At 41.9% G+C, this 24118-nt stretch overlaps 1 protein-coding gene across 2 annotated transcripts in view; it reads right to left on the bottom strand.

The window, feature by feature from the left end:
- Positions 1-24118, bottom strand: part of zfpm2a (zinc finger protein, FOG family member 2a) — a 117392-nt gene that overhangs the window by 70718 nt on the left and 22556 nt on the right. For both annotated transcript variants that reach the window (XM_071469597.1, XM_071469598.1), the window contains exons 2-3: positions 14430-14588; positions 7088-7189 (exon numbers count right to left, since the gene is read on the bottom strand). In XM_071469597.1, coding sequence (XP_071325698.1) covers positions 7088-7189; positions 14430-14588 — 261 coding nt within the window. The remainder of the gene's footprint in view (positions 1-7087; positions 7190-14429; positions 14589-24118) is intronic.

The raw sequence follows: 24118 nt of genomic DNA, 5'->3' as shown, positions 1-24118 counted from the left end.
GAGGCGAAGGAAAAATCTAAATTCATTCAACCTCAGTCACTCTGACAAATCTGAACGGTGGTGGTCGTAATCAAAGAGTAGTTTACATTCAAATCTGTGCAGAAAAAAAAGGGATGAGAAGAAAAACCTTCCACATGAATTAGAGATCTGTGTTCAACAGTTGAAGTCATTGTCAACTGCTGCTTACATGATGGCTTTTACAAAAAAAGATTTCAATTTCCCACACACACTGACATCAAACGTCACTAACTCCACCTCCAAACACAATGTGCATAAATAAATGGCTAACTGCACGCACACAAGTACACAGAGGAAGAAACAGGGAGACGATTGAAATTCATCTCACAGCCTGAATTTACTTAACTGCGGGTCTGTGCACGGTGATAAACGGAGTGATGATCCGGCAACACGTCTTTATCCATGCTTTGCTTTAATTAACGGCGGCTTGTTTGTTGAAAAGATGATTAATATGCCAATGAAAATTGCATAATTGAATACCACAACACTCACACAATCAGGGAGGAACATGCCATTTTTTATTAACTTTTTATTATCATTATTATTACTATTATTTGGTATTTTAATTCACTTGACAAGTGGGCCCCACCCCCCACCACATCTACACAGAAAAAAAAGAAGGCGGTGGAATTGGCGTGACCAGCGGGCCAAGCTTGGCCCAGCTGTTCATCACCAATGGGAGGCCTTCACATGCGGGGGCACTGTTCTGGTATCAATACCTATCAGTGTGAAGGCTGTGCATGAGTGTGTGAGAGAGAGGAAGACAGAGTAGGGGGTTGGGGTTTTGGGAGAGATGAGGTTTAGGTGGGACTGAGTGCATTCCTATGGCCAAATAATAATGTGAAGACCCCAAACTGAATGAAAGTAAAACAGTCATATGAAATGTCATATGCATATGAAACTGAGCTCCATCTCAAGAACCAGATTTTAGAGAAAACCTTGAATATTCATGCATGAAAAAGAACTACAAACCAAAGTCACTCAAATATACTCTGTAGTTTTATTTAAAAAAAAAAGGCCAAAAGAAATGAAAAATTCCACATGCGAGTAAGTTTCAGTTGAGCAACCCAGAGTTTACCCAGTGTTATATCCCCTAGCGCAGCTTGCACGAGTGTCTCCATGTTAATGTTAAATACACACATCAAATATTCAACCAATTACAATGATACCTCTTAGAAAAACGTGTGCAGCTACAGCGCCTGGGAGGTGCATTGCAGAACAAACATATTCACAGAGGATACGTTTGACGCAATGGGTGTCAAGTCCCTGGGGGCAGAAACACCAACACCAGCCGCGCTTTAAGTCAGCCTCATATTTAGCAGCAGCTCTCATTTCTTCTTCTTTGCACTTGTTCGTGTGAAATAGTAATCGCAGTAGAAAGATAGCTTTGTGAGTGGACACAAATTCGGTTGAAACGCAGACAAAATGGTTGAAAGTGAATTATCTTATTAAGGGCATTCTCAGTGTGCCACATCCCACGTATCCACACAAAACTAGAACTGAATATAGTGACATCTTCCTCAAATGATAAGAATACTGATTGCATTTTGCCCTATTTTAGATTATATAACTAACAACCATGAAGTTCCTTCATAAAGCCTCTTAGTATAGCGGATCAGTGACTAAATTTGCATCAAGGCGATGCAGCATAGGAGTACAGTGATTTGTCTAATCTCTTGTTGCATATTTCATCATTATAATCACACATTGTGAAATTGTGAGTGTGCATGTGTGTGGTGTTGGGGGAGGGTGTTTTCTCTGCACACAGGTGATCCATACAGTAAAAAGCCTTCAATAACAGCCTCTTAAGAAATAAATGTATTTGGCAAAAGGCGGACAATGTTTACACATAGCACTTTGATTGCAATTTAATTTTACATCACTCAGGGCCCAGAACTCACAGAGAGGCTGATGATGGACTTTCATCATCAGTATCAGCAATCTGAGTGTCATTCATGTTTTGTGAGACTTGTCAGAAGACTTTGAATAAACCCCTGGAGCAGCGAGATAAAACCTTCCTTTTCTTAAAGGAGAATTGCCATGATGCACGTCCAAATTTCTTGATTACAAGACGGAAGGGAGGAAAAAAATAAAACCTTGAATGAAAGCCCGCTCTGAAAGTTTTCAGTTTGCTGATATAACAGTCAAGTGTGTCTATAAGTCTACTTAAAACGCTTAGGTATCAGTGGAGACAGCTGCGACACCCTCGTCTTATGATTCTGTCGAGACAGTACACTATCAAACCTTTCATACCGCTCCCAAGCTACATTTCCGGTGACAAAAGCTTTGCGAAAGCCTCCTGAAGGATTCATCTATATCCTAATATTTCCAATCCAATTTAACTGGAGCAGCCGGAGTGGTCTGAGCACTAGTTTACCAATCTTTGCTTTCCAAGACTCTGTGTGCTGAAGGCTTGAGGGGTTCAATCAATGGTGCTTTGATCTCGGCTGGAACCATAATTATTTAACATTGTTACAAGGATTTCTCTAATCCATCCTACCATTAAATCCCTTTTACACCCTCATCTTCTGCAGCCTAATCTGCATCTGGGTGCTCCGTTTGTCTCTCTTCAGCTCGCCCCTCCTTCCTTGACGACACCCTGACTTTATAATGGACTTGGGTGCCGAGTTAGAAAATGCCTTGTTTACTGAGAGCAACCTGACCGAACTGCTCTGAAATGACGCGTCGCTGTTCAAGCGTTTCAAAGTTTTTCTTGGTATTTGTGCTACAGCTGTGGACAGTTCACTTTCAGTTCATTTGAGGCCAAATGGGAAAAGCATCTGCAACTAAAATGCAAAAAATATGAACAAATACATGAAGAACTGTTGATTGCAGTCTTAATGAGACTCTAAAACCTTCTTGGTGCCACCTACATTTTAGTGTTTCCCTGTTTTGCACTGAGTTTCTTTGGATTTACTGAGGGAATTTGAAAGTTCAGGTGACTGATGCCCACAAGGTTTAATCCCATCTGTTTATTTCCGTGATCACTTTGACTCCCAACAAAAAGGGCCCACTGTCCTTTTGCAAATATTTGCGTGTCTGTGTTTCACCGTGATATAAATAGCAGCACGGGCAACCGCAAACATTTGTTGAGGCACCTGCCACACTATCGCGGCCATCTGGTCCTCCAGTTCTCCTAGCATGACATATGTGCATTAAACCTGAAATGGCTATTGTTTTTTTTTTCTTTTTCTTTTTTTTGTTTTTTGAAACTGTAAGAAGACGGATCGGCCACAGACCCTTCTGGGTTGGCTGGAGTCAGAAATGAGATTCGAGAGTTTTAACATCTGAGTGAAGCTGCGTTTTTCAGCTTGTGCACGTTTGATGTCTTGAAAGGGGGAAGGAAAATGGGTATCATTTTTCAGGGTGGTGTGTGTGTGTGTGTGTGTGTTGGAGAGGGGAAGAAGGGGGGAGTTCTCTTTGCTTGTGCTCCGTCTGTGTCTGACCGTCAGGTAGATTCTCAGATGGCCACTCCTTCAGCTGACCCCTGCCTCGCCCTGGCTGATACCCAACTGGCACTGGGAGCTGAGCAAGCTGGGCCACGCCGGCCGTCAGGGACAGCCAACAGAAGAGATTTGTGGACAAGGTGATCATATCGCTTCAGTTACCGCTCTGTCACACTCATCCCCTCTTTCTGCATCTCTTCCTTTGCTGTGTGCCTTGTTTTAAGTGTATGTGCCACAGTAGCTTAGATCCTGATGTCACTGTGAATGATGCCAAGGCAGTAATGCACAATTATTTGGCATTAGAAGTTAAAGACAGAAGAATAGACTTTAACCATTTAGAATGTGGGATTTAGAGTTTTAACACCTTAGCTACAAACTAACATCTATGTTTTCATCTGTGCCTTTATTGTTACAGATATTATTGCTGGAAAATTTTTATGTCAGTGATTATTGTTAGTCAAAGATTTAAATAAAGATTCAATTCAAAATCAAATAATGCTTGCATGTTGTTTTAAATGTCTCCAATGTATTAAAGGAGCACTCTGCCAACATCACATTGCCCTTCTTTGAAGTTGGAAAAAAAATGGTCAAATGGTCAGTCACAGGCTGAGTTATACTCAGTCATACTTGGTGGAGTGCCCTTTCATAATTCAGCAACTCAGTTAATCAATTTGCACTCTGGTGGACAATAAAGTTGTATTCCATTGTATTCTTTGTGAAATAGTCAAGAACAATTGATGAGACAGGAACTCTGGCTAATACTGCTACAGATAAAGTCACTGATAAACATCAACAATCTTCAGTACATTAAAGGTGTATTGTATTGTCTTATTGTGAGGAATAGTTACACAGTATTGTTGAGCCTGAAACCCTGAATAAAATTGCTGCTGATAAGTACAGAGTTTAGTCATTTGTACATGTTGCATTACAGTCAATTCCTCATAAAAAGTGTAGTAATCATCAGTTGTAATCAGCCAAACTTCATCATATCATCAGACTGAGATCTGTTATGTTTCCATAGCCTATAATCTTGTTTCAGTATTCACAGGTTTATAACAGTGGATTAATTAATAATCTACAGCATAAATAAATATCACACCAAACACAATGCTACTTTACAGACTAGACACTTTTAGTGGAAATGGCAGCGCTCTTAATGAACCCTGGATTTTCATGACTTTCATAAGGGGGGTGTGGTTTACATGAGCAAGCATTTAGATAAGGCTGAGAACAAGTTCATTAGCAGAGTTAGCTAGCTAACGCACACCATTCCCAATTAGCCTAGAGGAGAGCGAGAGTGGGGGAGAATGAGAGAGGCAGAGTCAGATTCCTATCACTGCCAGTCCATGAAAATGAATAGAATAGCATGACACGCTATCTCCCACATCAGTGGCTGATTGTGAAACATCCGTGACGAGAAATGAACATGAGACAGAAGATCAGTGTGCAGATTTGCTTAAGGACATACTTGTGAAGACGAGGGGAGAGAAAGGGAACTCGCTGGGTGTTCCACATCAGAGACCCAGCACTCTGAGCAACAGAGAAGAGCCAAGCTATCAGATTAATAGTGAATCATTCAGTGCGGATCTCTGCTGTTCCAGAAAGAAAGACAATCAGAGAACAGGGGGCAATCGCGGACAGCACTTGACATGAGTTACTAAAGTGGAGATGAAATGCAGGGACAAAAAAAAAGTTCAATTACAGGATGTAGATTGTAAAGGCTTTTGTTGTTACTCAGCAAAAGGGAAACGGTATGGAGGTGCTTCAATAGAATCACCAAAGCAGGTGGGCATGTTCCGAGTTAGCCCACCTCATTAAAAGGCTTCACTCTCTTTTTATGTAACGGCCATTACACATCCTATTCAGATGCACACACGCAGTGATTAAAAATTATCTGTTGGTGATCATAATCACACCTGCTTAAACTTAAGCCAAAGAATAACAAAGAACTTTTGAATGCTGAACTATCAGAACATTTACAAAGAGATTAAAGGGGAGACAGTCTCAAACTAAATAAATTTGCTTTTAATCGCTTTAAACAGGAAGTCATGTCATTTCAAATGTCCCTATCTGATTGTCTGATTCCCCTCTTTATTCAAATTATAACATGCCCATCTGACTTTTCCAGCACAATGGGAAAAATTAAAAAGGGAAATGACCTTTCATGGCAGCCATGATGGGAGAGTGAATGGCATTATTATGCACCAAGATTAATTTCTGCCCACTCTATGCTGCCCATTGAGAAAACAGAGGAGGGGCATGAATGCCTCAGTGTAAGCCACTCACTAATTGGTTGGTCTATCATGGAGATGTTGAGAAAAACTTACATGAGTGGTAACATGTTCATTAGGAACATGTGCATATATATGAAGGCATGTGTCTTTAAGTTGGACGCAGCCTCTCTCAGTTTGTATCACGGTGGAAATTAGCACACAGTGCTGAAGTCCTCAGACTGGATGTCACTTGATAACTTGGAGCCACTCAGGCTGTAGTTTAGTAAAACATGAAATGGACATCATGTCTCACATCACCCCTTCTGCAGTTCAGACATCCCCAGTGTAAAGAGAGAGACACTTTACTCCCATAAAACTCAAGTCTCCCTCCTCTCTCTCTCCCTCCGCTGCCTGTCCAGCAGTGAGTTTCTGAGCCTCTAATTCTCATTCTGATGGCTAAGTAGAAGGGGGAAGCATAATTACAGTCAGTCATACATCTACTCACGCTACATCCATCCCCCCTTTTCAAAGGAGTATTTTTAAGCTCAGCATTTTCTCGCCCAAAAGGGCCTTTTTCTGCATGTGATGCCTTCTTTTTGTCATGGCCCCCATAGTTCTGAGCTGACCCCCTCAGCCCTGTCTCCTGACTGATCACAGTGATGGTTTATTACTGTCGTCCCAGCGCTCTTATCTTTAGCCAGCAATGCTCATTTCCTTCCCCAGATTTAAATGCAAATGTGAAATTTAATGATAAATGCATTATCTGATAGGTGCGATAACACTGATTCACTGTCAGTATAAAATACACACCCCAGGGGGCTTCAAGCTAGCGAGCACAACTTGCCCAAATCCACTTTTTTCTCCCTTTCTCTCTCTCTCTCTCTCTCTCTTGCTTCTTTTTTCTTTTTTTTTTCAAATGCATGTACCTGCAACAAATTCTTGAGGTCATTTTATGTATTAAAAGGAATCATATTTTGTGTGTTCAGCAGTGTAGGCGTAGGCTATTGCTGAGCAGTAATTGCTGTGCAACAGTCTTGTTCACTGTATTATCCATCACTCTGATGAAGTTACTTTGAGTAAAAGGGCAAAGCAGGATAACAATGTAAGCTGCATCTGCATCGCATTATAGGATTCTTTAAAAAATAAGCCTGTTTATTTGAGAAAGCAGTTGTTGGTAGTGCGGTCCTGTTTACTCGATGGTGGGTATGCATACACTTAAAGTTATATTTGCATGCAGACATCTGACTCTTTTGCCCCTCTGTAGTTGCCATATGAGACATATTGTTTCTTACTTTTGAACCTCTTTTCTATTCAATGCTTACCTCAAACTATGCAACATGCATTGCAGCTTGGTTACAGTAACTTTGCCTGGAGTCTGTCTAGGAAAGTGATATGAAGACTTGTCCTTACTTGGACCATCCCATTCTTCCGGCCCTACTGCAGCATGCCTGGTCTTCTCGCCCTGCCCATCCATCTCCGACTCTCCTCCTTCTCGGTTGCCATCTTCCTCTCCTGCAAGGCAGAAAGAATTAAGTTCCATAAAGCACACAAGACATGAAGTGAGCAGCACTCAATCCAAATTTAATGTTCAAGACACCTAATTTAATTAAGCACTGCTCTGTGGACTGTGCTGCCTGTCCAAAGGGTAGATTCTGATAGACTTAGGGATATTATCCCAGAAGAATCATTTAGTTTCACAACTCTTTCTGTAATATCTGAGTGTGCCCTAATCAGATGTCGTGTGAGCTATTGTGAATGTGTGTTTTTGTGTATATGTCCTTCTGCACATGAACATTTGTGAGCTCACCAGGTCCAGCTGCACACTTTTATGTAAAAGGCGTTCCCATGAGTGCTTGCAGGAACAGGAGGAAGCCCCATGGAACAGGAAGGAAAGCAATGTGTGGGAGAGAGGTGGCTATTTATTACCGTTTGATCTATTGTGGAGCGAGCTAGAATGTGTGTTATAGGATGTTGGGCTGATTTAGAGTCTCGGGGCACACGCAGAACATGCTAAGGGATATTTGGGTATCCCTGTCCCTGGATGTAAGCGCTTAAAGACCTTGTTAAACAGAAACACTATGCAGCAGTGCTTGTTGAGTGACTTACTGTAAAAAAAAAAAAAAATGTTATTTTGCATGACTACAGTAAGCACAGTTTGTACTCAAAGTTTATAGGCACATAAATCAGTGTTTCGTAGGTGCCCCCAGTGTGGTGCTCTAAATAAATCTGCTGTGGCTGACACAGTGGTTGCACAGAGTGTCTCTCCAAACTCAGGCAAACCTGCTTCGGGGGATGTAGTGGTAGTTGATGGTTTGTGGAGGAACATTTCTTTCACTTTTGTCACGATATCGTTTTCATCCCTTTGATGTTTTAAACCCAGTAGTGAACGGTCAAGGACAGGCCTGGATTACTACAATGGATTACTACACTTCATATACTCTACAAGGGAAAAACGGCTGGATGTGTGGATTTATAATATTTTTGGATGACAAAGACAATATATTTCTAAGGTGTGGCTAAGATGGCACATATTTTAAAAAAAACACATCACACCTACTGTAACTCCAAATATGATGAGACATACTGTACATACATGCTGTTGTCATATGGTTGTTTACCACATCTATGTCTGAGCCCCTCCCCATCTCCCAGAAAGCGTTTCAGAGTGTTAGTTATCACATTTCCAGTGACAACTGCCACGGGACGCACACTACTTCACTCCAGCGCCGTCCGTCCTCAGTTAGGTTAATCTCCAGATCAAGCACACACACCATGCTTGTTTAGCTTTTTTTTGACATGGCTCACTTCAAAGACGGCAGCAAACATTGCCAAAAAGGATGTCAGCTTTCTGCCTCACTCTAAAAGAGGAGATGTATACGAAGGAAAAAGTGATACTGAAGGGAAGTCTGCAGAAATGTCCTACTTACAGTACATGAGGTCATTATGACCCAGTTTTGCTTATGCAAGTGTCTGCTTGGGCTGGCGATTTCTCCCCCTGCTGCTCCTCTCTCCCAGTATATTATCAGGGAGCCCACTCAACTAAATTCCCCCACTATTTATTGTTGGGCCTGGAGAACCTCTTTAGCATACTAGGCTCGTATTATGATGAGGATAACAAAGGCGTATATCAACAGTTCCTTCCAATGGAGCGGAGTTTAAAAAAAGCTGGCAAGATAACATTAAAGGCACTACCTTGATCTCAGGCGAACATGTTAAGCCCTGTAACGAAACGTATTGGAAGTGTTTAATTACAGCCCGGGAAATGAAGCTACAAGATGATTCCTTAATTAAGCAGTGATTAAGGATTTTCTGCCGTCTATCTAACACAGTTTGCAATGCATTTTAAACACAATCGCCCAGGCAACCTCACAAGGGAACAATGTCACAGGGCTTTGATGAAGTTTCCTGCACAAATGTCACTAGGAAAAAGCAGAGCAGGGGAAGAAGTGCTGGAGCAGCACTCGTTTGCTTACAGTGCAGTCTGATAAAACCTGGAATACGGAGAACTACTTTTATGGTTTGATAGGACAATTTTGACCTCTGTGGTATGAAAATAAATGGATTGAGGTGCTCCATTTCATTCACAAAGGTCCACTATAAGAAATAGAGACTGTTTTATCATTTGAATTGAAACCCTCTGCAGTCTTATCAAGGGAGACAGATTGTCAGTGATCATCCTCTACATTATCGTCTAGATCATAATTTACATCTAGCCCAGGATCCTTTCCCTGCGCAATCAAATGGAGATACTTAAGGTTGAGCGAGGGATGGCTGAGGAGAACAGAAGGGACGGGGAGGGCTGGGGAGGCGAGGCGGCCTGCTGGGTGCAGGGTTGGCGGGCATGCAAGAGGAGCCAGTGAGCTGTTAAAATCAGCCCTATCGCTGCTCTATCAAAAGACAGCTCTCTAGCCAAATCGCAGTCACACGCAGCGTGCCACACATTCAGGTCAATAAGCTTATAGGCGATTTACACAAACAATTCCTCCAGCAAGGTAGCAACAAAGTCATATTGGCTTTTTCTCTCCCTTTTAGCATTGTCTCTGCCAAAGAAGCCCTTGAAAATGTCAATCTCTTGTGTGTGTGACTTTAAGGAGCTCTGAGAGCTCTAATCCTGACCACTGAGTCTAGAGACAGGTCGCAATTTCTGCAAAATGGAGTATAAGTAGTTTTAAGTCTTCGTATGGGATTGCACAGCCCTGTATGTTACTGAATTCTAGACTCGATGACTTTAACCAACTGCCACTTTTCTAAACCCATCACGGTCTGGCTAGTGTTGGAGCTTGTAATGATTTGCAGAATGTAATATTAGGAGGGGATGTCTGCTGTCCCCCCCCAGGAGTGGTAGTGCTAGTCAGTTGATATTGCATATTTGGTTGTTGATGCAGATTATGCTGCAACAGATAAAGTCAATTCCAGGAAGCAACCTTTTTCACCAAAGTCAAGCATAGCTGTAAGACTTCTCTGCTATCTGAAAAATAGGTTTGAATTGCATGCAATTTGTGGCAGGCAGAGCACTCCAATGGAGGGAGGCTATTAGTGAAATGCCTTGCCACTGTCTCTTTAAACGCCAATAAATTCCCATCATTACAGAATCTGGCAGTTTTCCTCCCTGTCTGCAGCCTGGGTCTTTATCTCGCTCTGCCTCAGTCTCTGAGCATGTAGATCTGGCCCAGTTAGATTGTCATACTTAACAAACATTAATGATTAATTTCCTCCACTGAGTCAAATGGGGCTAAAGGGATGACTCGATTCATCTTATCGCGCCACAAATTAGCATTTCCCCATATTCTCCAGCATCAACTGTGCATTAAAATTCCACATTTACCATTCTGGGCACTGGCAGCTGTGGTGAAAGAGCCAAGGAGATCTTCCTCCTCTGTTGCTGGAGATTCTGATTACTTCTGTGTTACACAAAGAGCAGCATAATTAATTCTGCACTTTCTGTTTGTTACTGTAAGTCTCTGACTGTTGCAGTTCAAATTACCCACTGAGAGGTTATTCAAAGGGTCAAGGTGGGTTTGTTATTTGCAATGTTGGGTCCTAAATACAGAGTCCTGAGCCTTCACTTGTCACTTCCACTGTGATAAAAATGTTTTTGCCTGCATTATATTTCTGTAATTTGATAAAGAATAACAGCACAGGAGAGTGCAAATGTGCATGTTCATTTGCCCTTGATGTTTCCTGTATCCACTCACTGAGCAGCATCAGAATAAAGCAAGTGTGACCTGAAAATGTTCATGTAATGCAAAGAAAGAAAAAGACTATTTTACGCCTAGGAAATGAGACACATGAAATGACATGTAAATTTACTGTCAGAGCTAACTAAGGAAGTCATTTGTCATCAGACAACACTTGGAACGCAGAAGGGGAACAGCTTGTGGCAACACCCTGTGCTGAACTTCACAGATAGCCAACAATAAAAGAGGGGGTGAAACAGCAAGGTGAAATTTCACAATTTCAGTAAAAAAAAAAAAAATACTACTCAGTGTATATAAAAAAGGTATCTTTTCTACAATTATGGAGTCAGGTGTGTCAATAGAGAATAAATCTTTGCTGTGGAGTCAGCGTGTTCATCTGTGGGCTTCACAAGCACACCTCCATAAATGTGAGACTGACCGAGCAGGAGAAGTTATTTGAGGTGAGATTCTGTTTTAATCACAAGGAAAAGTCAAGGTTATTTCTTTAGATAGGTGGCTTTTTTCCACACAAACCTCTTGATAGGGAGCCCCCCCCCCATTTCACGTGTATTAAACCAGTGTTCCTCCTTCCTGGGGCTCTGCTGTTACACCAAGCTGCTTCTTTTCACAGCCATGATGTGTCACTGAGAACGCACTTCTCATACATTTCTCCTCGCTCACTGTAACTGCAATGGTTAACGTCTACACCATGTGGAGTGGCTGTTATGATAATATTGATCGGTAGTTCCCAAACTAAAGGGTTACAACATAAATCTGGAGGGTAGCGATGGAAGAAGAACTCAGACCCTTCACTTCAGTAATAGCAGTAAATCATCAAAATGTACTTGAAGTAACAAAAGTAAAAGTAAAAGTATTATTTACACATAATGGACCTTTTCAATGTCCTACTTTATTCTTCTTATTTATTCTTCTATTGATAGAACTGATACACTGACGTAAGCAGCAGGCTTTGTGAGGTTGAAGGTGGGACTACTTTGAACCTCCTCAATGTAGTTTCAGCTGGGTCAGTTGGGTCTAAAATCTGACCCTATAAACTAATTAGTAACCAAAGCTGAATGTATTGGAGGGGATAGTGCAATATTTCACTCTGAAATATAGTGGAGTTGAAGTTTAAAGAAGAATAAAATGGAAATATCCAATTAAAGTTGAATACAAGCGCAATACTTGAGTAACGTCTTAGGCCTCAAAAAATGTAAAAGAAACAAGTAAAACACTTTTTTTTGGTTTTTGCGGGTTTAGGCCTGACTATTATTTCTCTCGTTGGTGTGAAGAATCGATCACACTCAACAGGCCCCTGCATGTGATGCCACCGCCCCCTCACAAACCACATCAATGTGAGGCCCCAAAAACCAGTGAGAGCCATGACACCATTAACTGAACAGGTCATAGAGTCAACCATCACCCAGTTTAGAGGTTCCCGAGCCTGAGACCAAGATGGGACATCAAGGTGCTCCATGCACTTATCTGGGGAGTCCCTTTTCTGCAAGGGTAAGGCAAATGGCTGAGTCTTTGGTGGCATTCAACTTCTTGACCTTTGCGCCTTTAAGCGGCTTTGCTACTTCACCGCACTCTGATCAAAGTTAATAAGTGCTTCATATGTTAATGAAAATTGGTACTCCTCTTTGTGTTCCTACAGCTTTTTAATACCTATTATAGACTGAAACTTTTAATGGAGGTTTTAGGTCCCCCTGACAAGCCCATTTCAGAGAGTGACTACACAGATACAAGGCTAAGCTAAGACCAGAGAGTCACTGCTCAGTGGAGGAACCTTACACGGGAGACCGTATTCTCCGGGAAGCAGCAGAAGATAAAGGCCATGGGATGAGTGGCTGCTTTAAAACCCACGTTCAAGTCCGCACAGGGCTAATTACAGCACGCCATCACATTTGAGAGGGTTTAGTTAATCAAGGGGCTCTCTTTTTCCTCCTATAGTCGAGGAATAACACACTTAAACCATTTAATGCCGCCAGGATTGCGTCCTGTTTAATTCACAGCAGTTTCACATAAGTGGGGTAAATTTAAGCCACTCCGACATTAGTTTTAAATAGATCTAATTGAGGAAGGGATCATGGGGAAAATGACTACACCTGATGATTGCGCACAACTTGCCACGAGGAAAAAGGGAAATTTGGATAGTACATCATTTAGGTCTTAGGAGGCAATGGGAGACTTAGCTACTGTAAGCTTAGATAGCAGAGCAATAAAAAAAAAAATCTGACTTAGCTTGTGTATGAAAAAGAACAGATTACCAGTGTCCCCTAAAAGTAGTATTTGACATTTGGGATTGCTATTTAGTGTTGACTTTATTCATAAACACGGGGAACGGGAAGGAGATTTGAGGCCCAGTCCCTCACAAGGTTTTATCCAAAACAATAGCAATATCAAACGGCTCTGACAGGGCGCTTTGAAGATTTTCAGAAGTTGTACTTTTTTTCCTCCTTGTTGTAACCACCAATGTGTACTGCACCATCTATTTCATAGCTACTGGGTTATTACAAGACCATACATTGTACTTTGAAGTTTGAGTAAGGACACATTACGAAGGAGACAAAGGGTAAAGCAAACGAGGCGTCGCTGGTAATTGCAATTTCCGAACAATTGTGCCGTTCAACTTTTTCCGGAGAACAAAAGGAAAACATTATTGATACGATTACCAGGGCATAGCCTACCTGAAACATGAAAGATTTATTTTTCTTCAATAATGTAATCCCACGAGGCACATCAGTTTAGAAGTGTGGAGGAATAATTCTAAACAAATTTTCCCTTTGAAAGGAGAGAGAAGAGGCAGACATTCAAAGCATAGGTTCTTCATTAAAAAGTCAAATTTATGGCATCCGTGCGCCTGTTAGAGTGGGGACACCTGGGGTAGTGAAAGCCACGCAACCGGGGGGTAGGAAAAGGGTGGGGGTGAGCGCGGGGGGAGTTAGGGGGAAGGGAGGCGGGACAAGTCTGTCATCTTCACACTGTAACCTGGAGCAGACCACAAATTAGCTCCTGTGATGGCAAGGTGTGACCGAAATGAAACAAACATACAAAGAAGCAATCTAATTGAATTGGAGTTCAAAGAGGATTCGGGCGCATTTGGCGATGCTTTATAGTGCTGGACCTCCGAGCAGTAGCAGGTGCTGCTGAGCGTTCACAGAGCTTTAGCGCTGGCTCAAAGGGAAGTGCTACGCTCTCCAGTGCATTGGTGTACCGTAGCACACCTTCACAGCACTATCACAGAGGGAGAGCCAGTGTTGCCGATGCCATCTCTCTCTCTCAGATCAAACCACTGCTCTTGGGTGGATTGCTGGGATCAAATATCAAAATGGATAGTTTCAACTCAAGGCAGTGATGCAGGAGAAATTCTGATACGGATACAAGTTCTGCCAGGTTTGATTTGAACATGTTGAGGAATTTTATTAGACGCCATTGGCAGGAGTTTAACTTATTTTTGATGCTTGGCACAAGGGTTGCTTAACATATTGTCTCATATTAGGTATTAAACAGAGCAGTGTACACTGCTCGAGGAAAAAGCGGCTTCTGGAGTTTCATAAGTAAATGATCCTCACCTTTGTTGCAGAAGTACTCCATGTCTTCGCAGCTCATGTTCTCAGTCTCAAACTCGGCGGTGAAGTTCTCCTCCACGGAGAACTCGTCTTTGGCCAAGAGCTCGTTCTCCTCGGAGACACACTCCTCCTCCTCTTCCTCCAGGCCATCCTCCAGAGGACCTGAGGGAACACACACACATACACATATACATATACACAGACACACACACACACACACAAGGGAGATGTTCAGCAGTTTCATCACACCCTTCAGGCTTTAATGAAAAAAAAAAAAAAAACTCCTGCCTTTCCTTGTTTCTTTTGTTGCAATACTACAAATGCAGATGCTATTCAAAGCGCAGTACTGGCTACACACTCCCTGTTCAGACATTCAGTATAGACAAATACAAATCCGTGCCAATAAAAGAATATTATTTTTTTTGTTTATTATTTTTCTAGCATTTCACAAAAGTCTTTCTATTATAGCTGCTGAAAACGCCCTGTGAGACTGTGTGCTTTCTGACATGCAGCCAAGGTGAGCATTGATGTTAATCCCGCTACCTGCAAAACAAAACCTCACACAGATGGAGGGAGGGGAAAAATAAGTTCCTTTCCAGACTTTTCATACAGGCATAAGCATGGGAGGAGGAAAGAAAATACTTTTATTAATTTGTTAGCCTTATCACAGGGTACAATGTTGATTTTCCATTTACATTCCATGCCTCCGGGTAATACACCAGTGCAATCTTAAAGGAGACACTTTTCCGTGTGATTAATTTTTCCCCCCTCTGTGCAATATTATTTCTTTAAATCTAAATGATTTCAGAGTTTTGCTTGTAGCTGTACATCTCTTTTGGTATTTGCATATTACCATTTTTGCTTCAATCAAGGGCGCTGATGGAATTACTGTACTGCTATCTGAATTGTATTAGTTCTGAAAAACATCTCACCCGGCGTTTGAATGTTATTAAGATAATGTGCATCTTGCACACCTCTCCTTCCCACCAAAACATGTCTCCAATGTCAGCACATGAATAACCGTAGCAAAGAACTGATGGAACACTTCAACTTTAAGTTGACTTTATATTTGAAATAATACACTCTGAGCTAAAAAACCCACGTCATTTTCACAACACAATGGAGTTCATATAAAAAAACTGCTGTGTTTAAACTGAATAATCATATCAAAAGTGCTGGCATCGCTGCCTGCTAGATGTGGATGCTGTCTCCGTCTCTGCCTGTCACACATGAGCTATGTTGCAGCCTCCTGCGCATCATCCTGCAGCTCAAACAGAGTGCACTGATATCCTCTCGACACCTTTCAGTGTGTTTGTTCTATTGTAGAGGGAGTGAGCCCCTCAGCTTTAATAAAGCAATAATTTCAGTTCAGAAAGTGGGGCTGGTGTGCCTCTCCTGTTTCTCTTTCTTCCCGCACCGAGCTTCATAAAAGACCCCCCTGATGTCCACAAACCACTTGCTCTTTTCATTAGTCTTATAAATGACTCCTTTGTAGAAGCCTACATCTGCAGGAGCCACGGACATGAAAAGAATTAGCACACAGATCTCTAATAGACACTGTGGCGGCAGAGAGCTGCTTTTAAATTAGGATACAGTTTTATGATCTTATCTGATGCCTTCTGCTGATTCGCTGAGGAGTGAAGTGAGGCGTGAAGTGACTCGATGAGTCTACCATCGCTTAAGATGATACCGAGAGATAAATATCGCAGTATCAAGGGGAGATTGTATGACTGGCGTTAAAAGCTCCTGCCAAGGCAATTGAAGACAGTGTGAAAGAAAGCGGGGAAATACATTTCTATACACACACACTCTGTACACATTCCATTACACAGCTGAATAAGAACTGTGTGTACAACTAAACGATTCTTCCTCTGTTGCCGGCAAATACAGCGGCACTGTTGCACCATAGAAAATAGACCTACAGTGTTGCGCGATAATAAGGGTAAAGGGAGATTAAAGATAAACTTCATGGTCAATAAGACACAAAGATTAGGTAGATAAGATGAGATAGAACTGAGGTTTAATAGACTCAGAATAAGGGCATCTCACTTCCCCGCTCTAACAGATAGTAACTAAATGGAGCGTTTTCAAACTGATAGAGATACTGGAGGCCTTGGTGAATATGGAAAAATGAAACACTCCACCCCGTCTGAGACATTAAAGGGGGTCTGATGGCTACTTCTTGGGGACTGCGTAGATTACCAAAGTTTGTTCACATTCTCACATGTTTAGTTTATTATACAGTATTCATTGCATGGAGAGACCTGAAATTATTTCAGAGACAGCAATGATAAGAATAATGACTTTCTAAACGACCAGCACCACACTCCTAACTCATTTTCTGATAGTGGCGTTCCTGCTATATTTAGTTGTGTACTGTTTAAAATCCTGTCACATTCACTGTGTGACCCGCGCTTGTTGGTGCATTTCTATAGGGTCTGCTGATGAATTGGGCCAGAGGAATGTCTGCTTCTTCAGCCTCTTATCAAGCCTCCTCTGGAGTTTAGATGGCCAATGACACCGCGGAGAGAGCGTCTGTGCTGCACTTCACCACACAGCAGTCCACTGTAGACGGGTGCCCTCATTACAACAGACACAAAGATCTGTAAAACTGAGGAGTTTCAGACGGGAGGCGATTCTGGAAGTGACAACACAGCATAAACACTGTTTTGGAAAGCTCCTTGGAAATCTTTTGGGAATCTATGTGGTGTTTTTTTTCATGTTTTCTGCATCTGTTTTGTTCTGGTAATCTGAGAAGACTGCTCTGCTCCAAGTGGGCGTCTCAAACTTTTATAGTGTTTACAGAGGGGAAAAAAAAAAAGAAGACGCCATCAGCTGGTGATTTTTCTTTTTAAAATCTGAAATTTTTTCTTTTTGAAAATAATCCTCCTCTATTTTTCTGAATTCCTCTTCCTAAACACGTCAGCCACTCAAAGACAAAATAATTTAGTCTTGAATTCAGAAAATTCATTTTGATCGATCGATTGATTGATTTGATTTATCAAGAAGTTCAACAGTTGCAGCCTCTCAAATGTCATGATTTGCTACTTTTCTGTTTTATATCAGTTGAAACTCAACGCCTTTGTTTTCAGTTCAGACAAAACACACAAGTTACCTGGTGCTCTCAGATCATGTGACAGGCACTTTTCAGGGGTCACAAGATAATGAAGGATTTAAGAATAAAGAATAAAAAATAGAAATAATAAATAAATGAAAAAAAACATACATTAAACACAGTTATGTCTTACTAGAAAATAGATTTTTGCTTTTTTTCTGGTGAAATCCTGGATGTTTTTACATATTCAGGTCTCTAAAAGTCCTTGAAATGAAATGATATGAAGAGGAAAATCTAATTAAACTGCTCATGCTCTTCATTAAGGTGAGAACCTGTGATGAGGGGTCAAAAGCCGACTTCATATCTCAGAGAAGCACTCGACTAAACAATTAATCAGTTAGTCATGAAAAATAATCATTAGATTAATAAAGACAATATTCAGTAATAGCAGCCTTATAATGATCATCTGTAACCTTAAGCCTGACGGCTGCTCTTTTCAGACTGTCGTGTGTTAATTCATGAGCTTTACTTTCTAGAAAGTCTTGGTTTGTCAAAAACCACCCCAGCACAAAGACTCATATCTGCTCACTTTTATGAGGATGTTTTAGGAAACTGCACCCGGTCTGAACTTCCTCCCAGTCATGGTCAGTGTCCAGGTATCTCTGCACACCCCCACAGCCGTGTCATCCACTCGCTCCACCCTGAACTGTATCATCCACATTCATCAGACTCTTCCTCTGCTGACTAGTGAGAGAAATCTCAGCCCTGTTCAAACAGTGGTGCAGCAGGAGCAGCAGGCAGGAGCAGCCAATGCTAATAGAGACATTGGTAGCTGAATGCAGGCTTGATCACAGTGGCTCTTTTGTTCATGGCATGGCCTCTGTCTGATAGGGATCGGCCATGCGGAGTGGAGCTCCGGAGAGGGATATGGTAATGCCCCCACTGAGTCTATAAAATGGGGTGATACTCTGAGACCATATGATGGACAGAGGATTAATGAGTCACAGAGGAAGGGGAGCAGGGAAGAGAGGAGCACGGACAGAGGTGGTGGAATATCTTTCAGGAAAACACACAAGTGTGTGCCTCAGTGGACTAAAACAGAAAATGGAAAAAAAACACACACAGATGTACCAGCCTTGCCTTGGAAACTCACTCAAAAAGAAAAAAAAAGAAAAAAAAAAGAAAGAGCTATAAACAAACGTGTGTGTATGTGCGTGTGTGTGTGTGCACAAGCACGCAAAACTGTATGAGTGACTGCTAATTTCATGGCATGCTTTTTCAGCCGTCCGCAATGTGGGGAGCTTGTGGCCGGGCTGTGATAGCGATACCTCACATTATCAGCAGGCTCCACAGTGTGATGTGTGGATCACAAACCCAGCCTCCTCTATAGCTGCCTAATTAGAGGTGAGGTAATTGAATCTGACAGAACAAAGCGGCAGATCTCTATAAGCATGGAAATCATTTTTGCTCCCACCTATACAGTTTTTCATCCAAAAGGTCCATTGAAAATGTGTCCAAGCTGGCCTGGGGATAAAACGTAGCACCTGAGACTAAACATGAATGCATAATGCAGCCCTAAAATCCAACAGGGCCACACCGCTCAACCTCTGCCAGCTCTGCTCCCTGTAACTGGCCCTTTGTGCCAACGCTGATACTAGGCCTTCCTCACTTCCAGGTGAACACACACACACTCTGCGGGACTCTTCAAACTTCTGCGGGGGAGGAAATATAGAAATATAGACTCTGTCTCAAGTCGCTAGTAGCTCTGCGCTGTGGGCCAGGTTGACTTAGATACACATTCATATGTTTACCCCCACAGCTGGAGAGGGAAAAAAATGGATGAACACTTGCTCTCTGACAACAAAGTGTGAAAATAGAAAGAAACAATTTCATCTCATCTTGCAGGAAAGGTTGGGAAGTGAGAGAGAGAGAAGAGAACGAGAGGGAGGAGAGAGCGGAGAGAGGCGAGGAGAGACTGGGGGCCATACTCTCTCCTTAGCTCTAATGACCTTTGGGAAGCAGAGGGCTCCCTCAGCCTTAGAGGAGACTTAGTGTATATGTTACAGGGCTCAAGCCTCTAATTTAATCCTTGATCACTGTAATGAAATAGATACCATTTATGCAACCCTTAATAGCTTAATATGCTACAGGAACCCTCAAAGGAATTTTTCATTTCAAACATCTTTTTTCATACTGCGCAAATGTTACAAAAAAAAGAGCCTTTTTCCAAGTTGTACACTGTGATCAAACTAAATGTGGAGCTAATGCGGTAACACAAGTCAAAAGTAAATTACCATTTGTATATTGTCTGTGAATGGCTGCTTGTGTGTAAATGTGTGTGTGTGTGTGTGGGTGCTGGGAGGAGCGTGGAACAGCTTCAGTGGAGACTGATGTGTTCTCAGAGCTGCAGTCTGTGACCAAGTATAAGCGATGGTATTGTTTAACTTGATTTTCCGGTTGCTAAGCAATGTAATTCTCGTGATTAGAAATGGCTGCCTTCCTAAATTTGGGCACTTACAATCAACAGTCAACAAACTGCTTGAAAACTCAGCACCAATGCTCGTCTGGAAATTGTGGTGAAAAAAAAAAAAAAAGGGAGAGGGAGGGCGGGTTCATCATGGGGGGATGAATAAACATATTCACACACACACACAGGAACAGCACCAGAGATGACAAGGTATCTAAATGTAATCTGATGACATCATGCATTCAGATGGCCCACTAAGTTTACATTACTGTAGGTTTATGCTTCATGCAGTAAGAAGCAGACACACCCATCGACTGGGAAACAGTATCACTCTCACTGTCTGCAGAGCTGCTGAAATGTTACCCAGATGCAGAATAATGTTATGATTTATTTTTGTTCACTATTTCAAATGTTGTTAACATAATTCTGTGGAGTATCTTATTCCAATCAGACACAACGTTGGATCCCAGCATGTTTGCAGAGTTGCTAAGTTCTGTGTTGTTGCGCCCAGTGTTTCTGTCTGGACTGTTGAAGGGGAATAACACGCTCTTACTTCTTTATCCAATGAATTTGAATTGGAATGGCATGAAAACATGCTGGCATTTGACTATGCCATTAAAATGCTGGAGGCACCTCTGAGCGTGCCCGAGGGCTTCAGCAGATGCCAGCCAGTTTCTCTGTGGAGTTAGCTGGGTCCTGCTTCACTCTACTACCTCTACTTGTCTCTCTAGAGTTTACAGACGCACACACACACACACAAACACACATCCAAGTGGACACTGGTACAACGTTTGGTCCATAAAAGTCACAAAGCTTGTCCTCCAAGTAATATGGGCTTAGCTAATGCCTCTCTTGCAGGGTAACATTTGCTTTGCAGGGGCAGCGAACAGATTAAAACGCTGTATTTAGGTCCTTCCTGTTACACACTTGCTTCTCCTCTGGCTGAATGATTTATTAGTGTCATTCTGTTACTTCTAAGGAAATAAAAGTTAACCATGTGCCTGTACACCAGATGTGACAGCTGAAACAAAGCAGGTAAAATATGTGTGGTCTTAATTACTGGTTTATAAGTGAGCTTTTCACTAGAATGTTCACTTTTAATGAAGCCATTGAGTGAGGCTCCTCCAGGGAGCTATCATGGTTAAGTGGGGGCATCCATCTTCAGCCATTGGCTTGTCTGAAGACGAGTGGAGGCTCCGTCTACAGCACGCTCACCTCATATTGGCTCACTTTATCTCCACTAAGTAAAAAGTCTGTTGGAAGGTGCTAACAGTGGCAAGAAAAGACTTTTCTCCACCAGCTCTGATGAGGCCGAGGGAGTTTTCATCCTGTGGAGGCAGCAGGCGCCTCACTGTGTCTAAGTAAGTGCTTAATAAGATGCTGCTGTTTAACCTGAAAAGCATCACATTCATCACGTTCAGTGGCCTCAGCGTGGTGGTTGAAATGGCAATATTGTAAATGCTAAAACTGCCTCTGCAACAAATAGCTTTTAGCCGAGCATCGTTTCAAAGAATTTAATGGGGAGCCTTCAAGAAAAAGAGAAACGATTACTGTATCAAATAATGTAGATAAAACAATATTTTCCCATCAAGGAATTTCTATGAAATGGATATATCTAAGATGTCAATTTCATTCCAGTATTGTGAGGGATGGGGGGGTTCCTTTTGCAATAAATTCTTCATTAATTCAATTCTAATTTGCCTCTGGTTCCTATTTCTACTATTGATAGTTCCACTTCTTAATACCTCGGATAAGGGGGAGAAAATCATTGCAATAACTCAGTGGAGACTGTGAGCAGCAGATATGATCTAAATATTACCAATGCCAAAAGAAGTGTGAAGTCTGATGAACATTTCAAAAGAACAATTCTTTATGGATCAGCTAAATCTTTTCCACTTTTTAATTAAAAGTAAAGAAAATAGAAGTTAATTATCCTGTAAAGATTAGCTGGTGGGCATCTTTCTGTAAATTAGTTCTAATTAAAAGGAAATTGTCAAATGACATTCAAAGCACTGTCCTTTAAAACACAGACTGAGATGGGCTTTTTTCCTCGTCCCCCCTCCCTCTCTTCCTCCCCTCCTCAGCCTCCCTCCTAATTCTTGATCTGGCCATGTGAAGCTTCTTGCTGGAAGATTAGGATTCTGCCAGTGCTTCAGACAACGCACACACACACACACACACACACACACACACACACACACACACACACACACACACACACACACACTCCATGCTCCCTGGATAGCAGGCCTCTAGCACACTGTGAAATACTGCTGCATCAATGGGGAGCTAGTGGCTGCTGGAGATAAATACTTCTCATTGACAAATGATTGCACTGATTAGCTGCTCCAAACTTTTATATCAGGTTGATATTGGCTTTTTGTGAAATATCAGATACTGGTCATGTGCTCCAGTCCAGTGGAGAAACCTGTAAAACTGACAATTGTACTGATCAATTTTATAGATTTTGTCTTAAATGTGTGCAGCTCCTCATACTACTGAAGAGGGGGGAACTTCAAGTCATAAAAAACTGCTTCCTCTACAAGAATGTGATTAGATTGTGTGTCTTCATAGACTTTTACTGCTATAGACAACAAAAAACACAGACGTGGGGGGTATTAATTAATATGAATACATACAATGGCGGTGCAATGGTTATATTTAAAGGTACTAAACAAAAACACAGGATTTTAGCAATGACAATTTTCATTATTGAAAAAGAATCATTGATAAATTTCACGATGAACCAGTACTGAACTATGCCTGCCACGTTTCTGAGTTTTCCATCTTCTTCATTGGCTTATTTTGCCTGAGTCAAAGCCAAAGATATTCAGTGTACTGTAATGTAACACAAGTGAATCCTCACATTTGAGAAGCTCTAACTGGAGGATGTTCAACATTTTTTGCTGAAAAATGACTTAAAACCATTAAATGACAATTGAAATAGTTACATTAATTTTCTGTCCGTCGACTAACTAATCAACTTCAGCTCTAATCTCATTGTCAATGATTAAAAAAACCTGTTTGCATGATGCCTCCATTCCACTGAAACAAAAGAACGCAAACAAGTGAACACACACAAGCTCCACCACCATTACTTCACAAATAAATGATGAATCAGACTGTCGTCTCGTGTGTGTACTGTAGCTTTCATCTGATTTCATGTGGATTTCATCATTCATTGTCTGGGCTCGGGCTGTTGCTCCCTTCCACTTCGCACTGTATCAAACCAGATTCCAGCAGTATACAGTCTGACAGAAGAGAGAGGAAAACAGTGCTGAAGCCCCTCCATCTGCTCCGGCTAATGATGATGCTCTCCCTGGCCTGGAGCAGAACTGTGTGAGGGAGATTTACACCCATAATACCCCTGGGGGCTCTGGAGCGGCACCGTGCTCCAAAACACCGTCACTCCATCACTTTCTATATGATAGCTGGCAGAGCAGGTAACAATGGACCAGCAACAATGTCTTTTTGTATTACTGACAAGTGCCTTATTTGGTTGACATAACCTGCCTCGGTGTCTGAGGAGTGGCACTGAGCACACAGGAAAATGGATGACAGCTACACCATTGAGACATTGTGCAGTTGCAACAATCATACCAGACTATGTTTTTAAAAAACACCCAGCAGTGTGTGTGATACGAGGCAGGCGAGAGCAGCAGTGAGTGAGGGAGCGGTGGCTGTCTTTGCAATACACTAATTGGAATGATGGCAGGAGGGGAAATCAGGCATCACAGTGAGCTAAACTGAGCAGAGCTGCCTTTTTCCAGTTACCCTGTTATAAAGGTTTATAATTGTCCTTCAATTTGGGAGCTTTAGACCCACCGTAAAGCTCTGTGTGGGACTAGCCTTGACATCTATCTCCTAAAACAAGTGAGTTAAATGGTGAGAGGCAGAAAGAACGACCATGTATGTATGTATGTGTGTGTGTGAGAGAGAGAGAGAGAGAGAGAGACTAATGCAGGGGGGGTGTAGAGAGCTCCACTCCTCAGGGATTGAGTGTTCACACACAGTAAATGGAAGTGGCACAGTTCTGACCTTTGAGCCGCAGCATACGAGTAAAGTGAAGGCGCTGTCAAAATATTGCTTCAGAAATGACAATCCACCTCGCCAGTCCCAAGTCTTGACATGGCAGGCAAGTGGAGAGCCGTAACCTGCTGATCCCGACAT

This window comes from Trachinotus anak, unplaced genomic scaffold (genome assembly GCF_046630095.1).
Source record: "Trachinotus anak isolate AG129_WGS33_773 ecotype Australia unplaced genomic scaffold, CSIRO_AGI_Tana_v1 ptg000032l, whole genome shotgun sequence".
Classification (NCBI taxonomy): domain Eukaryota; kingdom Metazoa; phylum Chordata; class Actinopteri; order Carangiformes; family Carangidae; genus Trachinotus; species Trachinotus anak.
This window is presented reverse-complemented; position numbering and strand designations above follow the sequence as displayed.